This window comes from Staurois parvus, unplaced genomic scaffold, assembly GCF_062004578.1.
Source record: "Staurois parvus isolate SC_StPar_1 unplaced genomic scaffold, SC_StPar_1.0 ptg000165l, whole genome shotgun sequence".
Lineage (NCBI taxonomy): Eukaryota > Metazoa > Chordata > Amphibia > Anura > Ranidae > Staurois > Staurois parvus.
Genome location: NW_028317961.1, coordinates 19,532,715 through 19,551,745, shown reverse-complemented (window position 1 = coordinate 19,551,745; position 19,031 = coordinate 19,532,715). Strand labels below are relative to the sequence as shown.

At 41.1% G+C, this 19,031-nt stretch overlaps 1 protein-coding gene across 2 annotated transcripts in view; it reads left to right on the top strand.

The window, feature by feature from the left end:
* LOC149462939 (cyclic GMP-AMP synthase-like) overlaps window positions 1-18,752 on the top strand; it is an 87,807-nt gene extending 69,055 nt beyond the window's left edge. The window contains exons 3-5 of one of the 2 annotated variants that reach the window (XM_089676285.1): window positions 83-325; window positions 7,229-7,325; window positions 17,646-18,752. In XM_089676285.1, the coding sequence (XP_089532411.1) occupies window positions 83-325; window positions 7,229-7,325; window positions 17,646-18,057 (752 nt within the window). In that variant the 3' untranslated portion in view covers window positions 18,058-18,752. Of the gene's footprint in view, window positions 1-79; window positions 326-7,228; window positions 7,326-17,645 lie in introns of both variants that reach the window. The other variant, XM_089676284.1, reaches the window with a different exon arrangement.
* The last annotated feature ends 279 nt before the right edge of the window (window positions 18,753-19,031 follow it).

The window sequence follows — 19,031 nt, the reverse complement described above, 5'->3', positions numbered from 1 at the left end:
TAACTGCCAATTTTTGATATGTTCATTTATGTGATTATCAGTCACCACTACACAAGCACAAATAAGTCTGTTTTAACAGCAGATGGATCCATCTTCCTGACTAAGAAAGAAACTACAAGCCCCGCAGTTACGCTCACTATTTCTAATAAACCTGAAGATATATCAGTGGATCTGGTTCTTGCTCTTGAAATACAACAATGGCCTAAAGAAGCAAGTAGTGGAATGAAGATTGACAGCTGGCTTGGCAGAGAGCAAAATGTGAGCTATAGAAAACAGCCATGCTACATGATAGCCAAAAAACTACAGGGGAAGACTTCCAATAAAGGTAAGATTTATGATTGCTTGCTTAGATGTTATGTAGTTAGGGGTATTGTGAAGATGAACTTCAGTTGAACAGCTGAAGACCCAGCTGAAATACATATGAGAACTAATTTGAAAAAAAAAGTTGCAAAGTTAATGCCTGTGCTCTTAGGTGCACTGATAAATATCGACTGGTATTATGTTCATACATTTCCAAATAAATGTTCAATTTTCAAGAACTATTTTTCATACCAAAGTAAAGCCAGTCTTGTGAATCAGGCACTTTTGAGAGATTGCATAGCCAAGTTGTTTACTTCACTTTTCTTTAATTCAATAAAGCAATACAGTTGGTCACCAACTGGTTCCCAGTTGATAAATGGACAATGAAAGAGAATAGACCCACTGGGGAAGTTATGACTCTGCTCTCTCTTCTATGTACAAAGGTTACAAGGTTGAGACAAATCATTCACCACTGACAGGAGTGCTTACATTGATCAGCTTTTATTTATTCAGGTAAAACCTTTATCCAAAAGGGAAAAAAACTGTTTGCTGTGACTCCCTATAAAGTATTAACATGAATGTGGTTTCAATTTGTTAGTTTATTTAAATCTGCTAGTGTATCTAACACCCCCCTCCACCCAGACTGACAATGCTGCTACCCAAAGATGTCCCTGTGCTCCTTCCTCCTGAGTAGGGGCACTATTATACAGGAGGTGTGTTACTGGCCGGATTACCAGGTGAAAACCAAGGGGGAAAATCCTGAAAAAGAAAACCAATGCAGCCACCACATTCAAGGATTGGTAAGCTGCAATATATTATATTTTTAGTTTTGAGTAAAGTACCACTTAACTTATGTTTTTTAAGTGGGTGTTAGGTTTTTTTTCTGCTTTTAAACACCCCTGCATGTTAGCCTATGTGTCCATGCACACATAGGCATTTAGAGGAGTTTAGAGACAGACAAAAACCTCAGTGACGGCTCATATAGGAGCAGCTGCATTTTGGCAGAAAAAAACACGATGTGTGTAAACGCGAGTGTTTGTTTAGCACTTGATTATTAATTATTTTTAATGGCCAGAATAAATTTAGTAGTAATGAATATAGTTTAGCTCCTCTGTAGTCAGTAGAGTGGTTGAATGGTCTAGCTTGCTCTGGCTGCTGATATAATTACTTTTGCCTGCATTCTAGAGGATTCTAGAATCATCGTGGGTGGATGACTATAGAGGCAGCTTTATGGGGATATATTTATGGGGATCCAGCCAATCCCTGGGGAGGTCTGTCCAGTAGGTGGCTGGAGAGCCCATAAAAAGTCTAAGCCTGAGCCAGAGTGGTTGGATCTTGGGTCCAGTCCTGCTAGGACATCCTTGTCTAGGGGCTTGGCCCCTGAGAGCAGACTGTTGGAGACGCTCTTCAGGAGTCATCACGTTCTCAGCTGGAGCTTAAACTGAAGGGGCCTATTCGCAAAGTCTGGTCCATGAGTTTTTTGGGTCTGGACAGCTCACTGACTAGTGCCTGGTGGAAATTGGAGGAAGAGTGTCCAGCTGTCCTATGGAATTGTTACTCTGTGGGGTTGATTTAGTAAAACTGGAGAGCGCAAAATCTGGTGCAGCTGTGCATGGTAGCCAATCAGCTTCCAACGTCATCTTGTTCAATTAAGCTTTTTACAAAACCTGGAAACTAATTGATTTCTATGCAGAGCTGCAGCAGATTTTTCACTCTCCAGTGCCTCCATCACTGAAGAGTTTCCAGGGATACCAGAAGCCGATGGTGCTGTGGCAATGTGAGTAAGTGTCCCAAGTGTTGTGCCTTAGTGACTGTGTGCAGTTCTGTTTTTTAATGGAATTCATAGGCACCTTTCAGCCACTTGTGACTTTTTGTGCATATCCGTGTAAAGAGAAGAGTCCTCAAAGAAGTCAGTTCAGCAAATTATGGAGTATCCCACACACCCTTTACCCTAACCAAGTTTATTTCTGCAATAAAGCATAAAAAGACACCCCTAGACTGTTCTGCTTGAACCAGTGGAAAGGAGAAAATGCTGTGTGCCTAGCTGTGTATACTAATCTTCGGGAAAGGAATCCGTTATCACCAGTGGCTCTTGTAGGGGTGTGCTACATCTCATTTGCAAATAGTCTAATCCTTTTATGCCCTTGACACTGCCATCCACTACAAATAACTTGGCAAAAGCTCTGAAAGTGTAACGCCCTCCAAGTTAGTTAGGTTTGTTTTAATTTTTTAGATAGAGGCTCAGTAGCAGCTTGGCATGAGTTAGCCTGGGAGTGAAGTAGGGAGGTCACCTCAGGACAGACTGGGAGGTTCTAACAGATCAGGGTTTCTGGAGCCCTCCCACCTTTCTAGAACTTTGTGGAATAGGGGAGAGGAGGGGAGGATCCAGATCTGCATGTTTGAGGGACCTTGGCCAATCCCCTGGCAGGAGGCTGGGCATGGTGACCAAGGTAACCCTCAAATATTAGAGAGCCTAGTGGGCAGCAGGTCAGGGTCGTGTGGCAGATGGATTGAGGAAGGCTGGAGTGCGGAGCCTGGGAGGGGGCCCCAGGGAAGGGGCCTAGCTGCAGGCTGGTTGCTGGAGAGGAGGCCCTTACGTGGGTAGTGCTACAAAAGCAAACTAGTTTGTAATCTCATTCTTCAAAAGAGAACAGTGGGGAATTGTCTAAATATATCAAACCATAAAACTTGTTTCAATGCAACAATGAATGGCCAGGGTAACTTTAGTGATTATGTATCCCTTTTGCTCTTAGGGGCCTATTTTCACCTAACTGTGTGCATTATTCACATTTTAAAATGCAGTGTAATACTTTGTGTTTATATGTGCCTTCATTCATTTCAAATGGTGCCTCGTTTCATGTCCACACATAAAGTGTGTTTAATGTACTTTGTTTTTTTTTTTGGATGAAGTCAATACATTGCATATATCTGAACAAGTACTATTCAAGCACTATTTGATGCTATCCTAATTTGAGATGCACCTATATATGCACATTTGGACAGAACAATGCTTAAGTGGTTAGTGCTTGCACTTAGCAGAACTAGAGTCATCGGATTGAATCTCAACCACAACACCATCTGCCTGGAGATTGCATGTTCTCGCTGTGCCTATGTGGTGTTCCTCCGTGACCTCCCACACTCCAAAGACATGCTGGTAGGTTAATTGGCTCCTCTCTAAATTGGCCCTAGTATGTATATGTATGAATAGGAGTTAGGGACCTTAGATTGTAAGCTCCTTGAAGCACTGATGTGAATGTATAACAAAGTGTCCCAAACATTACCATACATAGGGAAAATATGAAATTGTAGCTAAATGTACCTTTTCTTTACAAAATATTCACTACAAAAGTTTACTAAATGTTTACAAAATATTTTCTACATGTTGGCCTCCTCTTTCTATGCACACACAGTCTTCTCTTCAACTTATGGTAAACACGTTCCAAGATATCTTTTGTTATGCACGTAATTGCATTTTGATTGGATTCCTTTTTAAATGATCCATGTTTTTCCTCACTTTTTTTTTGTATACCATGGCTTTTAAGAGGCCCCACAACTAAGCAAATTTGGGAAAGATTAGGTGATCTTGCAGGTCATTCCACTGGTCCTTTTTTCCTATGTATGGAGACTTTTGGGATATCCTGTATATTGAAGCGCTGCATAAATTGACGACGCTATATAAGCAGCTGAAATAAAAAAATAAACTACATTTTGATGAAAACTGCATTATAAAATTGCCTGAACACCAATTTTTACTGCACCCAAAACACACTAATGTGAACTGAAATCTGAAGCCATATTTAACCACTTGCCCTCCTGAGGATTTACCCCCCCCCCCTTCCTGACCAGGCCTCTTTTTGCTATTCGGCGCTGCACTAATTCAACTAATAATTGCACGGTCATGCAATGCTGCACCTAAATGAAATTTACGTCCTTTTTTTCACACAATTAGAGCTTTCTTTCGGTGGTATTTGATCACCTGTGCGCTTTTTATTTTTCACGCTATAAACAAAAAAAACAAACATTTTGAAGAAAAACAATATTTTTTACTTTTACGTTCAGCTATAAAAAATATATAGTAAACTCAAAGTTGGTTATAAATTTAGGCCAAAATGTTTTCTGCTACATGTTTTTGGTAAAAAAAAATCCCAATAAGTGTATATTGATTGCTTTGTGTGAAAGTTATAGCATCTACAAACTATGGTATAGATACTGCAATTTACGCCATTTTTTTGCTATACATGGCTGCGGTAGTTAAATGGACAATTGCGCAGTCATGCAATACGGTACATAAATGAAATTTATGTACTTTTTTCCACACAAATAGAGCTTTCTTTTGGTGGTATTTGATCACCTGTGCACTTTTTATTTTTTGGCACTATAACCAGAAAAACGTTTGAAGAAAAAAAAATTTTTTAAAAAACAATATTTTCTCATTTCGTTCATAAAAAAATCCAAAAAAACTAAAATTTCGTCATAAATTTAGACCAAAATTATATTCTGCTACATGTTTTTGCTTAAAAAAAAAAATCTCAATAAGTGTATATTGATTGCTTTGTGTGGAAGTTATAGCGTCTACAAACTATGGTATAGATAATGGAATTTACACAGCTTTTACTTTCTGAATGCCCATCACATTTCTTGAGGTCCTAAAATACCAGGATAGTACAAACACCCTCAAATGACCCCTTTTCGGAAAGTAGACACCCTAAGCTATCTGTTGAGAGGCATATTGAGTCCATAGAAGATTTATTTTTTTTCCGCAAGTTTCTGGAAAATGACAAAAACATATATATATATATTTTTTTTTTAACACGAAGTTGTCATTTAATTGATTTATTTCTCGCACAAGCCATGGGTATATGTGGAATTACACCCCAAAATACATTCTGCTACTTCTACCGAGTATGGGGATACCACGTGTGTGAGTCTTTTTAGGAGCCTAGCCACATACAGGAGCCTGAAATCCAATGACCACTTTGAAAGCCTGAAGGTGCGTAACTTCCTCATTACACTTCCTCACTACCTATCACAGTTTCGAAGGCCCTGACATGACAGGATAGCACCAAACCCCCCCCCCCCAAATGACCCCTTTCTGGAAAGTAGACACCCCAATGAATTTAAAAAGAGGCATGGTGAGTATTTTGCAGATCTAATTTTTTCTCACAAGGTTTTGAAATATAAAAATAGAATAGAAAAAATGTTTGTATTTTTCTTCATTTTCCAAAAACTTGTGGCAACAAATGAGATCTGCTAAATACTTACCATGCTTTTTATCAAATGTGTCTACTTTCCAAAAAGGGGTCATTTGGAGGGGTTAGGTGCTATCCTGGCATTTCAGGGCTTCTGAAACTGTGATAGGTAGTCTAGAAGTGTAATGAGGAAATAAAGCCCTTTAAAAGACTGAAAGTGCTTATTGGCTTTTGGGGTCTTGCACGTGGCTAAATTGCCAAAACGTCTCTCATGTGGTACCCCCATACTCAGGAGAAGTAACAGAATGTATTTTGGGGAGTAATTCCACATATACCCATGGCATGTGTGAGCAGTAAATCATTTAGGTGACAATTTTGTGTAAAAAATAAAAAAAAAAAAAAACATTTTTTTTTGTCATATTTTCCAAAAATTAAATTCTTCTATTGATTCAACATGCCTCTCAGCAAATAGTTTGGGGTGTCTGCTTTCCAAAAAGTGGTAGTTTTGGAGGGTGGGGGCATTCTATGCCCAGCATTAGAAGTTTATGCCACACATCACTGACTCTTCTAACCACCTGAAGACCAAGCCTTTTGTGACACTTTTTGTTCACATGAAAAAAAAAATCTGTATTTTTGCTAGGAAATTAATTTAAACCCCCAAACATTATATATTTTTTTAGTACTCGCACAGCGATTTTTTTCAAAAGCAAATTTAAAAAAAAATACTTTTTTTACTTTTAATGCACAAAAACACAATATATTGGCCAATTATTTGTTAAAATATAAACGATAATGGTATGCCAAGTAAATAGATACCAAACATGACATGCTGTAAAACTGTGCATGCCTCGCGCGCGCCCCCTACCTGTTTTGCACAGCGACGTTAAAAGACGGCGCTGTGCGCACAGGTGCCGCCCTGCGTCAGTAAAAACACTGCGGCGGGTCGGCAAGCGGTTAACATACTTTAAGAATCACTCTATAAAAAATTTTGTCTACAGTTACAGCAGACTGTTTAGGTCGCAACATACGCGCCAGCTGACGGCCGTTCTTGTTACTATGTTCATAGAAGAATTTCTGACCTAAGATAATTCTGCGATCCAACTTTATTGGTGTTATTGTTGAGTGAACTCAAAAATTGGAGTAACTTGCTTTCTGATCCTGCCCAAATAAAGAACAGGTCATCAATAAATCTTTTGTAAAGCAATAATTGGTTAAAATTGTGTTTTTAAACATAAATATATCCTCCCATTCAGCCATGAAGAGGTTTGCAATGCTAGACGCAAACCTCGCGCCCATCACCACTCCCCTCTTCTGAGAGAAGTCACTATGATACCAAAAGTATTTGTGAGAAAGCTAAAAATCAAGGGATTTCCTCAGTTTTTTTTTTTGTGTATGATGGATATCCTCCCTCTTACTCAATGCCCAATTTAAGGCCAATAAGGCATCATCATGCTGGATAATAGTATACAGGTTTTAGTCTTCTTTGATTCACTAGTACAGAAGTGTGTAGCCTATACACTCTTATGAGTGTTAATCTGTTTATATATTCTATACATGTTTATGCGGTTTCCTCAGGTTCAGTAAATGTTACTTTGGCACTTTTTGCTGGGGACACCATTTACCAGCATATCACAGCTCTCTCTCCATTTCAGTCTATATCATAGTGCTAAAAACCTCCCATCCCACAATTCTAGCATCATTTCTTTCTGCTTACGAAGATTACTGCTCTCTTTTTACAGATACCTGGCGTATTTCCTTTTCAAATATTGAAAAGGATATAATGAAAAATCATCATCAAAGACCAAAGACCAGCTGTCAAGAGGCCATGTGCAGCAGGTTAGTAATGGAAATCATGCTACACACTTTATAACAGATCATCACAGTGGAACTCCAGCTTTTGTTTTAAGCTCTGAGTAAAATGATGCAAAATTTGATAGTCTGCCAGGCAACTGCTATGTGTGACCTCGATCTCACTGTGAAATACGTTGTGGGCTAAAATTCAGACTCTCCACACATTCCTATTCTATAACAGAAGTGTAACTAGAACCTTCCGGGCCCTGGAGCAAGAAACCATGAAGTGCCCCCTTCCCATTGGTCATGGGATTCTCTTAACTCCCACCACAAGGCCCTTTGTTACAGTTCTGCAGCGGGTAACCCTTTTGCATGTTCTGCAGGGGGCCCCCTTCCTACCATCTTGACAGCCCCCCAAGGTGGCAGACAGCAAAAGATATGTCAGCAGTACACAAGGGAACAAGGGTCCAATGCAGTAGCAGAACTACCAGGGTCACAAAGGTTGCACTTGCATCCAGGCCGTGGTGTTTTGCCACTGGGGTGGTTCCCAGCCTTCTCTTACTGTCCTGTTATTGACAGTGTAGGTCCAGCTTTTCTGTCTGCATGGCAGCTGTAGCAGCACATTAGGACCCAGTGCTATTTACATTATGGGGCTAATGGGGTGCATGTGCGCGAGGGTCGGCACTATTGGTTGTAGACAGCTGAGTCCCCTCCTGGTCACATAGCAGCAGTCTGCATCGCCCTTGCTGTTGACATGCCAGTCAGGATGCAATCCGGGAGATGCTCCCAGTCGGATCTAATAAACACAGTATTTATTAGACTTAAAAGTATAATAAATACATATATATATATATGTATGTATATATGTATGTATGTATGTGTGTGTATATATATATATATATATATATATGTATGTATGTGTGTGTATGTATGTATGTGTGTGTGTGTATGTATGTATGTATGTATGTATGTGTGTGTATGTATGTATGTATGTATGTATGTATGTATGTATGTGTGTGTATGTATATATGTATGTGTGTGTATGTATGTGTGTGTGTGTATGTATATATGTATGTGTGTGTATGTATGTATATATGTATGTTTGTGTGTATGTATGTGTGTGTGTATGTGTGTATGTATGTATATATGTATGTATATATGTGTGTGTGTATGTATGTATGTATATATGTGTGTGTGTATGTATGTATGTATATATGTGTGTGTGTATGTGTATATATGTATGTATATATGTATGTATGTATGTATGTGTATATATGTATGTGTGTATGTGTATATATGTATGTGTGTATGTGTATATATGTATGTATGTGTGTATGTGTATGTATATATAGCAACCATATGTTCAGCAGCCATGTGGCCTCCATACTAGTAAGGTGGGGGCTCTGATCAACAAAATCACTATCATATATTAGATCCAACTAAGAGCATTGCCTAGATGACATCTTGATCAGAATATCAACAGAGGTGACTGGCGGGGCACAGCTGTCTACAACCAATAGTGCTGGCCCTCCTGTGTATGCGCCCAATAGGCCCTATAATAGAACCATTCCTGGGTCCTAATGCACTGCCGCCATGGAGATGGAGACACCAGACCAGCACTGTCAATAGCGGGGGAAGAACAGCGAAAGGCTGGGAATCACCTTGGTGGCGGAACACCAGGGCCCAGCTGACCTTTGCGACCCTGGTAGTTCCGCCGCTGCCCCAGTGGGAGGTTCCTCCACCTGGAATGTATGGATGGGGAAATTGGAATATATATATATATATTGTAACTGAGCACTTTTGTGAAGCTCTTGGAAGAACAGGGGATGGGGGTGCAGCAGATTGGGGAGAGAAGGAAAGGAGATAGTGACACTGTACTGCACTGCTCGGTGTTCACTCACCAGAGCATCGAGGCTGGTGGCTGGTGGCTGGTAGCGCAAGCGTCATTCACACAGCCAGGAATCCGTAGAATAGAAGTCTGGAAAGGAACTGGGCAAAGTAGCGTTCTGGGAAGAGGCTACCTCTATGCCCAAGACTCATGCAAAAGCAGAAAGATGGTGACTTCCTTGGCTTGAAGATCAACTTCAGAGTGAAAGTCAGGTTTCTCCAGTGGAAGAAATATTCTGGCCTGAGGTAAGTCCTGGCCTATACCAGCTACTCCAAATAAAGATCCCAAACTGTTGCAACATCTGCACAGTCAAGACCCCATTGTTTGACAGAAGCCTGTGTCAATTGTTCTCTCAACAGGAAAGTGTCCAAGAACTCAACAAGGGAAGGCTAGAAAGTCAGGCAGGGTTGATACTAGAGAATAAAACTTGTAAACATCAGAGGTGCAGATGACAGCACAAAGTGAGGGCAAGAATTGGAAGTGTAGTAAAACCTAGAGGTGCTGAGACAATTGGAATATGCAAGCACACACGCTTCATGTAAAAAAAAAGTTACAAAAAAACTGCTTCCTCTAGGCAAACTGGGAGGCCGCCTAGGGCATACTGTCACCTGGGCATAGCACAGGCCATCACGCTCTGTGTGGGATGCCAAGTCATGAATGATCCTCCAGCTGAGGGGAGGGGTGGCAGAGGAGTAAGAAAGGACAGCGAAAGATGCCGAGGTCTGGGACAAGTGTAGCAGCTGAGCTGCTGCTCCTTCCAGTGTTCCTCTCAGACTCCTAAAGCCTACGTCTTTCAGAGAGTCTTATTGAATAATGGATTTGACCTGAACCAGATTTAAAATTTCAGCAATGACTGAAACTGAAGTGCTAGAAAGAGGGGCAGCCAGCAATAAGCATGGTGCTGAGTGTGAGGGGCTTTGCGCATAAGTTCCTAAGGCCCGTTAACATACCATTAGTACTAGAATGTGGCCAGTTGTGGAGATTGGAAAAGCAAATTATGAAGGTGCAGAGGAATGTAAATTTAGAACTGGAGCACCACAACAGTGTATACACACACTGCCTGTAGTACAGACCCCAAACCGGTCTTGCCGTTTTTGTCCCAGGTTCTATTCCCTATTGGGTGCACAGCAGCCAGGCACATAGCAACTCCACAATCTCTCAACACAAATGATGGGCAGTAAGGGGTGATGGGCAGTAAGGGGTTACTGGATGGAGATGGGGGTTTCGTAAGGGGTTAATAAGGATGTAGAGAGGTCGGGCTAGGCTCCGAAGCAACAGCTGGATTTAGCCTGACTCCATCTAGGCTTTGCCCCCAAAGCATTTTTCCCCACCCATGGAGATTATTCATGGAGGACCTCCATGATTAGGCCTCACGGGCAGGGTGAAATGTATCAGGGTTGTGGCCTGGGTGGAGTCAGGCTGAAGCCAACTTGTTGATTCACCTTTCAGGCCAAGTTGGTGTGCGGTGGTGTTTCTCCCTTTCCATTAAATGCTACAGAGTAGATGGATGGGCTTCTTAGTTGCCTGCACCCATGAGTAGGAGTAAACTGAGTTGAACAATGTTTGTCTGGAGTACCATCCTAAGTGTCTTAGGGTTACTGTAAGAAATACATTTTGTAAATTTGAAATTTTGAGAGCTATAGGAAGTCTTAAGCCATTCATGTTCTACTGCCACCGACAAGATGATTGCACATTGGCAAACAAAAAAAAGTGTAAGTCACCCAGGATAACCCCTCCTACTACCAGCAGGCATCAGTTCTGTTGCAAAGCAATACCGAAAGTATGATCATAAACAAACGGGGTTGTGTCCCCCAATAGACTCCAGGAAAAGGATTTTACAGTGAATACAAAAGTCCTATTTTCTTTATCATCCATTATCCAAATATTTTAAGCAACAGACAGCATGGATTCATGAAAGACAGAAGTTGTCAAACAAATCTGATTTCTTTTTATGAGGGGGTGAGCAAAACCTTGGACAGAGGGGTGGTGGTGGACGTGGTATACTTGGATTTTGCAAAAGCGTTTGACACAGTTCCCCACACACGGCTAATGTGTAAGGTAAAGTCTACAGGCTTGGAAAAATCTGTATGCAAATGGACAGAAAACTGGCTAAAAAATCGTATTCAAAGAGTAGTGGTTAATGATTCATACTCTGAATGGTCTGGGGTCACCAGTGGTGTACCCCAAGGTTCAGTGTTGGGACCCTTACTTTTCAATATATTTATAAAAGATACAGCGTCTGAGATTAAAAATCCCATTTCAGTCTTTGCAGATGACACCAAGCTGTGCAGTGGAATATGGAATAACATCCTTACAGGATGTCTGCAACTTACAAGCCGACCTCAATGCACTGTTTAATTGGGCAACTATGTGGCAAATGAGGTTTAATATTGATAAATGTAAGGTTATGCACTTGGGGGCTAAGAATATGCAAGCATCATACATATTGGGGGGGGGTACAACTGGGAAGGATCTGGGAGTTCTGGTAGATCACAAGCTTAATAATGGCATGCAATGCCAAGCTGCGGTTTCTAAAGTAAGCAAAATCCTCTCTTGTATTAAAAGAGGTATAGACTCCAGAGAGAGAGATATCATATTACCCCTGTACAAATCATTAGTAACACCTCTTCTGGAATATGCAGTTCAGTTTTGGGCACCAATTCACAAAAAGAACATTGGGGAACTTGAGGAAGTACAGGCAAGATACGAGGCATGGAGGAGAATGCGCTATGAGGAAAGATTAGAGGAACTGAATTTATTCTATCTTGAAAAGAGAAGTTTAAGGGGGATATGATCAACATGTATAAATACATCAGTGGTTCATATAGTGAACTCGGTGTAGAGTTATTCACCCTGAGGTCATCACAGAGGACAAGGGGGCACTCTTTACGTCTGGAGGAAAAGAAATTTAATCTCCAAACACAAAGATTTCTTCACAGTGAGAGCTGTGAACATGTGGAATAGACTCCCTCAAGAGTTGGTTCTGGCTAGCTCAGTGGATTGCTTCAAAAAAGGCCTGGATTCTTTCTTAGATACACAGAATATAACTGGATACTAACCTTTATAGGTGAAGTTGATCCAGGGAATATCTTATTGCCTCTCGGGGGATCAGGAAGGAATCTTTTCCCTGCAGGAGCAAATTGGATCATGCTTTGCTGGGTTTTTTTGCCTTCCTCTGGATCACCTGTGGGTATAGGATTCTAACTTTTTTTTTTTGTGGTTGAACTGGATGGACTTTTGTCTTTTTTCAGCCGGACTAACTATGTAACTATATATCTATTAAAGGATACAGGAAGTCTTAAACTTTCAGAGCATCCAAAAGCAGTCTGACTAAAGGGTGGGATACAGGCCCAACGTAACAAGAACTGGAGACTACTGGTAGTTCAAAAGCCATCTGAAAAACATTGCTCCTGAAGTTGGCATCAGTTGAGGAAGAAATGTTAATTTGGTAGAACACAGAGAATGTGTAGACAAAAGAGCAGATGGTTGCCTTAGAAGTCTGAAAAACAGTTGTCTGATGCTGAAAAGCCTATGATGCACTCACAGGTCAAGTAAAGTGAGCCATAACCGAGTAGGCGGGAACGAGAAGCCAGGGTACCCTTACAGGGCTCATCCTAAATGACAAAAGTGCAGTCAGTCTTCTGAAAGAAGCAGTGCCTGAGAGAGGGACACAAACAGCCCAAACCATATTCAGACAATGGAGGAAAATTTTCTTTTGATGAATGGGAGAACCATGACGAAAGAAACTACCTTAAGCAAGAAGGAGGCCCAGGCCTTTATATGCAAGACCAAAAAGGTTTTTTGCAAGACAAGGCCACTGTGTTTAGATACTCCTTGCAATGGTGATAGCTACAAGGAAAACCACCTTTGGGTGAGAGTTGAGAGAAATGTGTCTGAGTTCAAATGGTGGCTCCTAAAGTGTAGAGAACTATATTTAGATCCCACTGAATCACTGGGAAATAGAGGAGGGAGCCACATCAGAGATCACTTTTTAAAGGTATTAATCACATAGAGGCCTACGGTTTCTAAAACAGGATGTACAGTAAAGGGCAGAAATCTAAACCTTGACACTGGGAAGTGCCAGACACTAGTTAAGAACTAGCTGCAGGAAGGAGAGGATTAATTCATCTCATAGGTTGGGACTACATAAATAAAACCTTACAAAAAGTAAGGGATCTCCAAGGGGCAGTGGGGAACTTAGATGGATTCCAGTATGGTTTAGACCATGATAGAAATGAGATTATTTCCGTGCGATGGTACCTAAGCAAATATAATATGTAGCTGCTAGAACCACAATTATATCTCAAAAAGGATATAACCAAATATACATTAAACGTGGGTGTGCTGCTACAAAATACCTCCCTCCCCCACCAGTTGGCATTAAACAGGTGTTATGCGCACATTGATTACGTAAACCAAAACAAAAAACTAATTAAATACAAATACCACATTGTGCAAGGGCTTTACAATACCCCTCCCTCATGCTATCAGTGCTTCAATATCTTTGTTAAGGTATCAATAAAGTGCTGAATTAACTAAACTGACATTAATCTGATCAATGCTAACAATATCAAACATAGATTTGTATAGCACTATAATACACCTCCCCCATATTCAATACAAAATAAATATACATACAGTATACACAAAGTCCAGTAAAGTGCTGAATGAAAAGTCAGTGAAAAAAGAGCTCTTTAAAATAAAGTGTTTCTTCTGTAGTAAAGCACAATAATCAAGCCAGTGTCTATTTTTCCATGCTCCCGTGCAAAATGCACTCCTCATCTGATAGTGTGGCTGTCACTGCATCTGCATGTGAAACCGCATTAGAAGCTGGAATATTTTCATACTGCACTGCCGCTACCATGCCCTGATCTCTGATCCTCTCTGCATGGTCTAGCACAGACCTCTCAGTGCTGCTAATAATGCTACTGCCATATCCTGATCCCAGGTCTTCCTGTGTGGTCTGACTTAGTGATGGGTCAAAGATGGGTCCAAACACCCCCCTGTTCGATTCTCGGTCAAACATTTGAACACAATGAAAGTTTGACCGCGAACTTCGAAAAGAGGGGACAATTGACTGAGCGGTACCTATCATCTGAGATACCGCACAGCTACTAAAAACATTCACAGCTGAATGTAAAAAGAATTGCCGGCAGTGCCCAGCAATTAAAAAATGGCATGGGAGGGGTTTCCCCCAAAATCCATACCAGACCCTTATTCGAGCATGTAGCTCTGCAGGTCAGGAAAGAACCATACCAAACCCCATGCCTTCAGCAAAAGGGGGGGGGGTGCTTTGGGGCAAAGCCCCCAAAGCACCTTGTCTCCATGTTGATGGGGACAAGGACCTCTTCTCCCCCCCCCCCAACCGTGGCTGGTGGTTGTGTGGGTCTGTGGGCAGGATTTTTTTAAATCCGGAAGCCCCCTTTAACAAGGGGGCCCCCAGATCCTGCCCCCCCTATGTCATTAAGTATGTGGTACATGGTACTGCTACCCATTTACAAAACAAGTGTAGTGGAAGGAGACAGTCTTTAACAAGTTACCGCCAACTGGAAAAAAGAAAAAAAAGAGTTCTTAAATAGTGTGATGATGTCACAAGGGAGCTGGCCCCCCGCCCCCTTGTGATGTCAATGCGCTATGATTGGCCACAGCATTGCACCTGACCTGTGGTCAGGTGCATTACTTTGGTCCATCACAATGCACTGTCAGGGCTCAATGCATTGTGTGGCGTGGTGGACGAACAGCCTGCTGAACGCCCTTGCCGTTCACGTGTTCACTGAATGTCCATGCTGTTCATGTGTTCGCAAAATGCCCATGCCATTCATGTGTTCACCGAACGCCCATGCTGTTCATGTGTTCTCCAAACACACAAACAGCCGATGTTCAAGTCGAACTAACGTTCGATTCGAACATACAGTACAGTCCATCTTTAGTCTGACTCAGACCCTTTTGTGCAGAGGGTTCTGAAGGCGCACAAGCCGCTGCATGAGGGCCCATTCACACCATTTTTGCACGTGCAATGATGTGCATTCAACATGCATTTTTTAATGTGCGTTTGTGGTGCATTTTTCCTAAGCTTGCATTTCCTTTGAGGTCACCATCTTCTTTCTTCTTTGGTCTTTTATGTGCACTGCATTGCATTTGCATGCATTTTCACACATTTTTGTGCAGTTGCAGTGCAGAAAAATGCAGCTTGCTGTACTTTTTTCACCTCACTGCACTGCAATGCAATATTGTGAACTATACCCATAGGATAACCTGGATTTGGACTGTCTATTTAGAGTACAGTCAAAAATGCATCGCACTGCATCAGGTGTGAATGGGCCCCAAATATCCTCGCTGCTACTCTGGCCTGATAACAGATCTCCATTCAGCTTTCTTAATAGTGTGCTAGTAGCAGGAAAGTCAAGAGGGTATCTGTTATCAGTTTGTGCTCTTTCCACCAGTAGCCACTTTGATAATACTGTCTATTGGTGAATCCTCCACTGGTATGGTAGTTGCCTTGATATGGTGAAATACAGCAAGACCCATCATGTGAACAGACCATTTCTAAAGCAAATCCCCACAAGAAGATACAAAGTCAGTAGAGAAATTAGGGGAAGCAAAAACTAATGGGTCTCCTTTGACTTAGGGGTAATAGAAGTAGGCAGCAACTCCTCAAGGGTAAGCTTATCAGGTAAGGATTTGAGTGTTTCAGGATCAGAGTCTGTGCAGCCGATGGCTAAAAGCTATGCAGGTAAATCAGATATAGAATCTGTTGGAAGGGTTGAGAAGCACTTTTATGGCCTCTGGGATCAGAATACTCAAACAGTCATAAAATCTTGCATGACTGGTAAAAATCTCAGTTGAAAGGGTAGAGGAACCAGTCACACCCGATGGAACTAAAGCAGACAAAAAGCAGGGGAGAGAAACATCAGAGGTCAATATAACTCTATTTATGTTAATAGAAAGTGAGTTGGGAGAACCTGGTACAGCAGAAGACTGCCCCCCCACCCTCATGTTTAGAATTGGAAATGCTGTGGCCGTAGCTTTGTTAGGCAACATATAGGCTCAGGGTAAGAGAAAGGGCCTCAAATATTCAAGAAATCTAGACAGCTGGTAGCAGATGAGGATCAGTGATCATGTCACGTACCTTGGTTGAAAGTGACAAGAGTGCTTCCCTTGCAGCTCTGGTCCGAGCAACCATGAATGTGGTGACAGAAGCACAAGGCTCAAAGAAGCACGTCTGCCGATTAGCTTAATAGCAGGATATTGCCACGGTCAGGGATGCAGTCATGGTGAGCCAGGGTCATACACAGTGAGACAGCAGAATGGTCAGGAGGCAGACTGGGGTCAATACCAGGTTAGCAAGCAGAGCGAGGTCCAGTAGCAAACCGAGGTCAGCACCAGGAGATCAGGCAGAGAGTAGTCTATGGCAAGCCAAAGTCAGAATCCGGAATCTACTATTTCTACTAGTCTATTAGCCTGGACTGGTCCGTGTGCTGGCACACATGCACAAGCATTAGCTGCATGGGAATTAGCATTACCTGAATGGGAATTAGCATTAGCTAGAGAAGAATTCACATGAGTTGCAGAAAAATTTGCATGAGCTGCAGAAGAATTAATTAAGCGTTAATTGTAGAAGAATTAGCTTTAGCTGCACTAGTTTTCTGACAGATAAGGTTGGATGGCCAGAGGTGATCAAAGTCTCTGTAGGGGGAAGCATAAACAAACTGAAGATACATGTGCTATTTTTGAGCAGGAGCAGCATGGAAAGAGAGCCAATAGTGCGCGCAACACTTTACCGAATGGATGTGGTGATAGCTTTAACCTTTTCCAAAGCCAGCACATATAGAGGATTATGGCAACTATTGACCAGTAAAAATGAGGGAGCTCCCATTGCTTGGCCTGACTGGTCTACTCACTGAGTCTTTATAGACAGGGAAGTGCTGAGGCAATACCAGAAGCTCTAGACTTGGAAAGAAGTTTGCCGGTAACATAACAAGAACTGGGTCTGGAAAGCATAGAACCCCATGCTTGAAGGCCACTTCCAGGCTAGTGTGCAATGTCCAGTCTGGCAGAATTCAGGCTGACCATGATCAAGCTGCTATGTCCAGTCTGGCAGAATTCAGGCTGACCATGATCAAGCTGCTGATTGAAGGGGAAGCCTCCATCAGTGGTGTGGGAAGAGATCAAAGTACAGAAAAATGTGCTAGTAAAAAGTAGGCTAGTTTTTACAACAGCTGAGGTGAAGATGAGACATCCATCCTTCTATAAACCAACAAATTTCTGAGGCATGCTGGTAGTAGGGGAAATTACCTTGGGTTGTTCTGGCCTGCCCATATCCAATCCTCTTGTAGGAAGCAGTATATCCCAAAGGTTTAAGGCTTTTTGTGTCTCTCAATGGATGAAAAGATATATGTGCCTGCTTTTCACATATTTTTGTACATATAGTCCTAATTTGTTTCTAGCATGCTCTCACTGTACAAATTATCCCTCAGGAAACCATGTCTTAAACTGATGAAGTATCTACTGGAACAATTCAAGAAGAGTGGAATTATAGGAATTAATGAATTTGTTTCATACCATGCTAAGACCGCTCTACTACACGCATGTACAAAATACCCAAGCGATAAAGATTGGAACCTAGAAAAGCTGGATGATTGCTTTAATAGATATGTTGAGTTCTTTCAGAAATGCCTGAAAAATTATTCTCTTTATAATTTTTTTATACCTTCCCACAACCTATTTAGTACAGATAATATTCCACAAATGGCCTGTGACAACCTTTTCAAAGCATTAGAAGATCAAAAAACAAAAAGCTATCCAATATTTTTAACCTCAATACCAGTGCAGTCTACAAGTGCTAGCATGCTGTCATTTTATTTTTGTACATATTACAGCCACTGGTAAAAGTCCTCTTGGAACATATCCAGGGCCAACAGGATGTTATATAAACAGTGTGCTTCTGTTGTGCATGCATAGCTTCTCAGCCCAAGGCTGACATTGTATCTAATTATTTGGTCTGGGTGCTCAAGGGATTTTTTCTTGAAGAAAAAAAACATGGTATACTTTTCAGTTACTTTCTATATTATCTCTCTTATTGCAGCAGATATTAAAACAAACTGTTAAATGGTATAAAAAAAAAAAAGTTTTTCCTGTATCCCAGTATCAAACTATATTAAAGGTACAGTTATAACTTGATGAATTTTGAAAATTATTAATTTTTAAGTTAATTGAATAGGTAGTTCCAGCTATTACAAGAAGAAAAAGTGCTAAACTGTTAAAATACACTTGCTTATTGACCATGGTATATTGGTATGCATAGTAAAACCTACACATGTGGGGTCAATAGAAATGGGGAGAAAATATTTTGATGTAAATAGCTACACCAGTACCAAGCTGGAATTAAAAATGCATTGTTTGTTTATTATTAATCAGAAATAAAAAATATCCAGTTTGCCTGGTATGGAATCGATCCTGTGTTTTGGATATATTAAGAAAATAAAAGGAAAAGAAAACCAACCTAGTAATATTGTTTAAACGGAAATACAGTTCTGGTGCAATGTTTCATGCTGGCATTAAATCCATTTTTATACATCCAAAAATGCAGTGTTCTCTTGTTTCTCCTGTGATTTGTCCCAGGCCAATTATACACACTTTCATTATAAGCGATTCAAGGATAAAAGTTTACAAAGAGCTCTATACCATTTGTGTCATAGGCAGTGGGAGAGATGTGAACAGTGCTATTCACTGAAATGTCATCACAATATGTACATGGGGAGTTTCACATACATTTAAAGTGGAAGAAAAGCTTAACTATATCCTTTCTTAAGGAGAAGGGAAGTTTATGGAAATGGCTGTATGTCATATCACATTTCAATGCA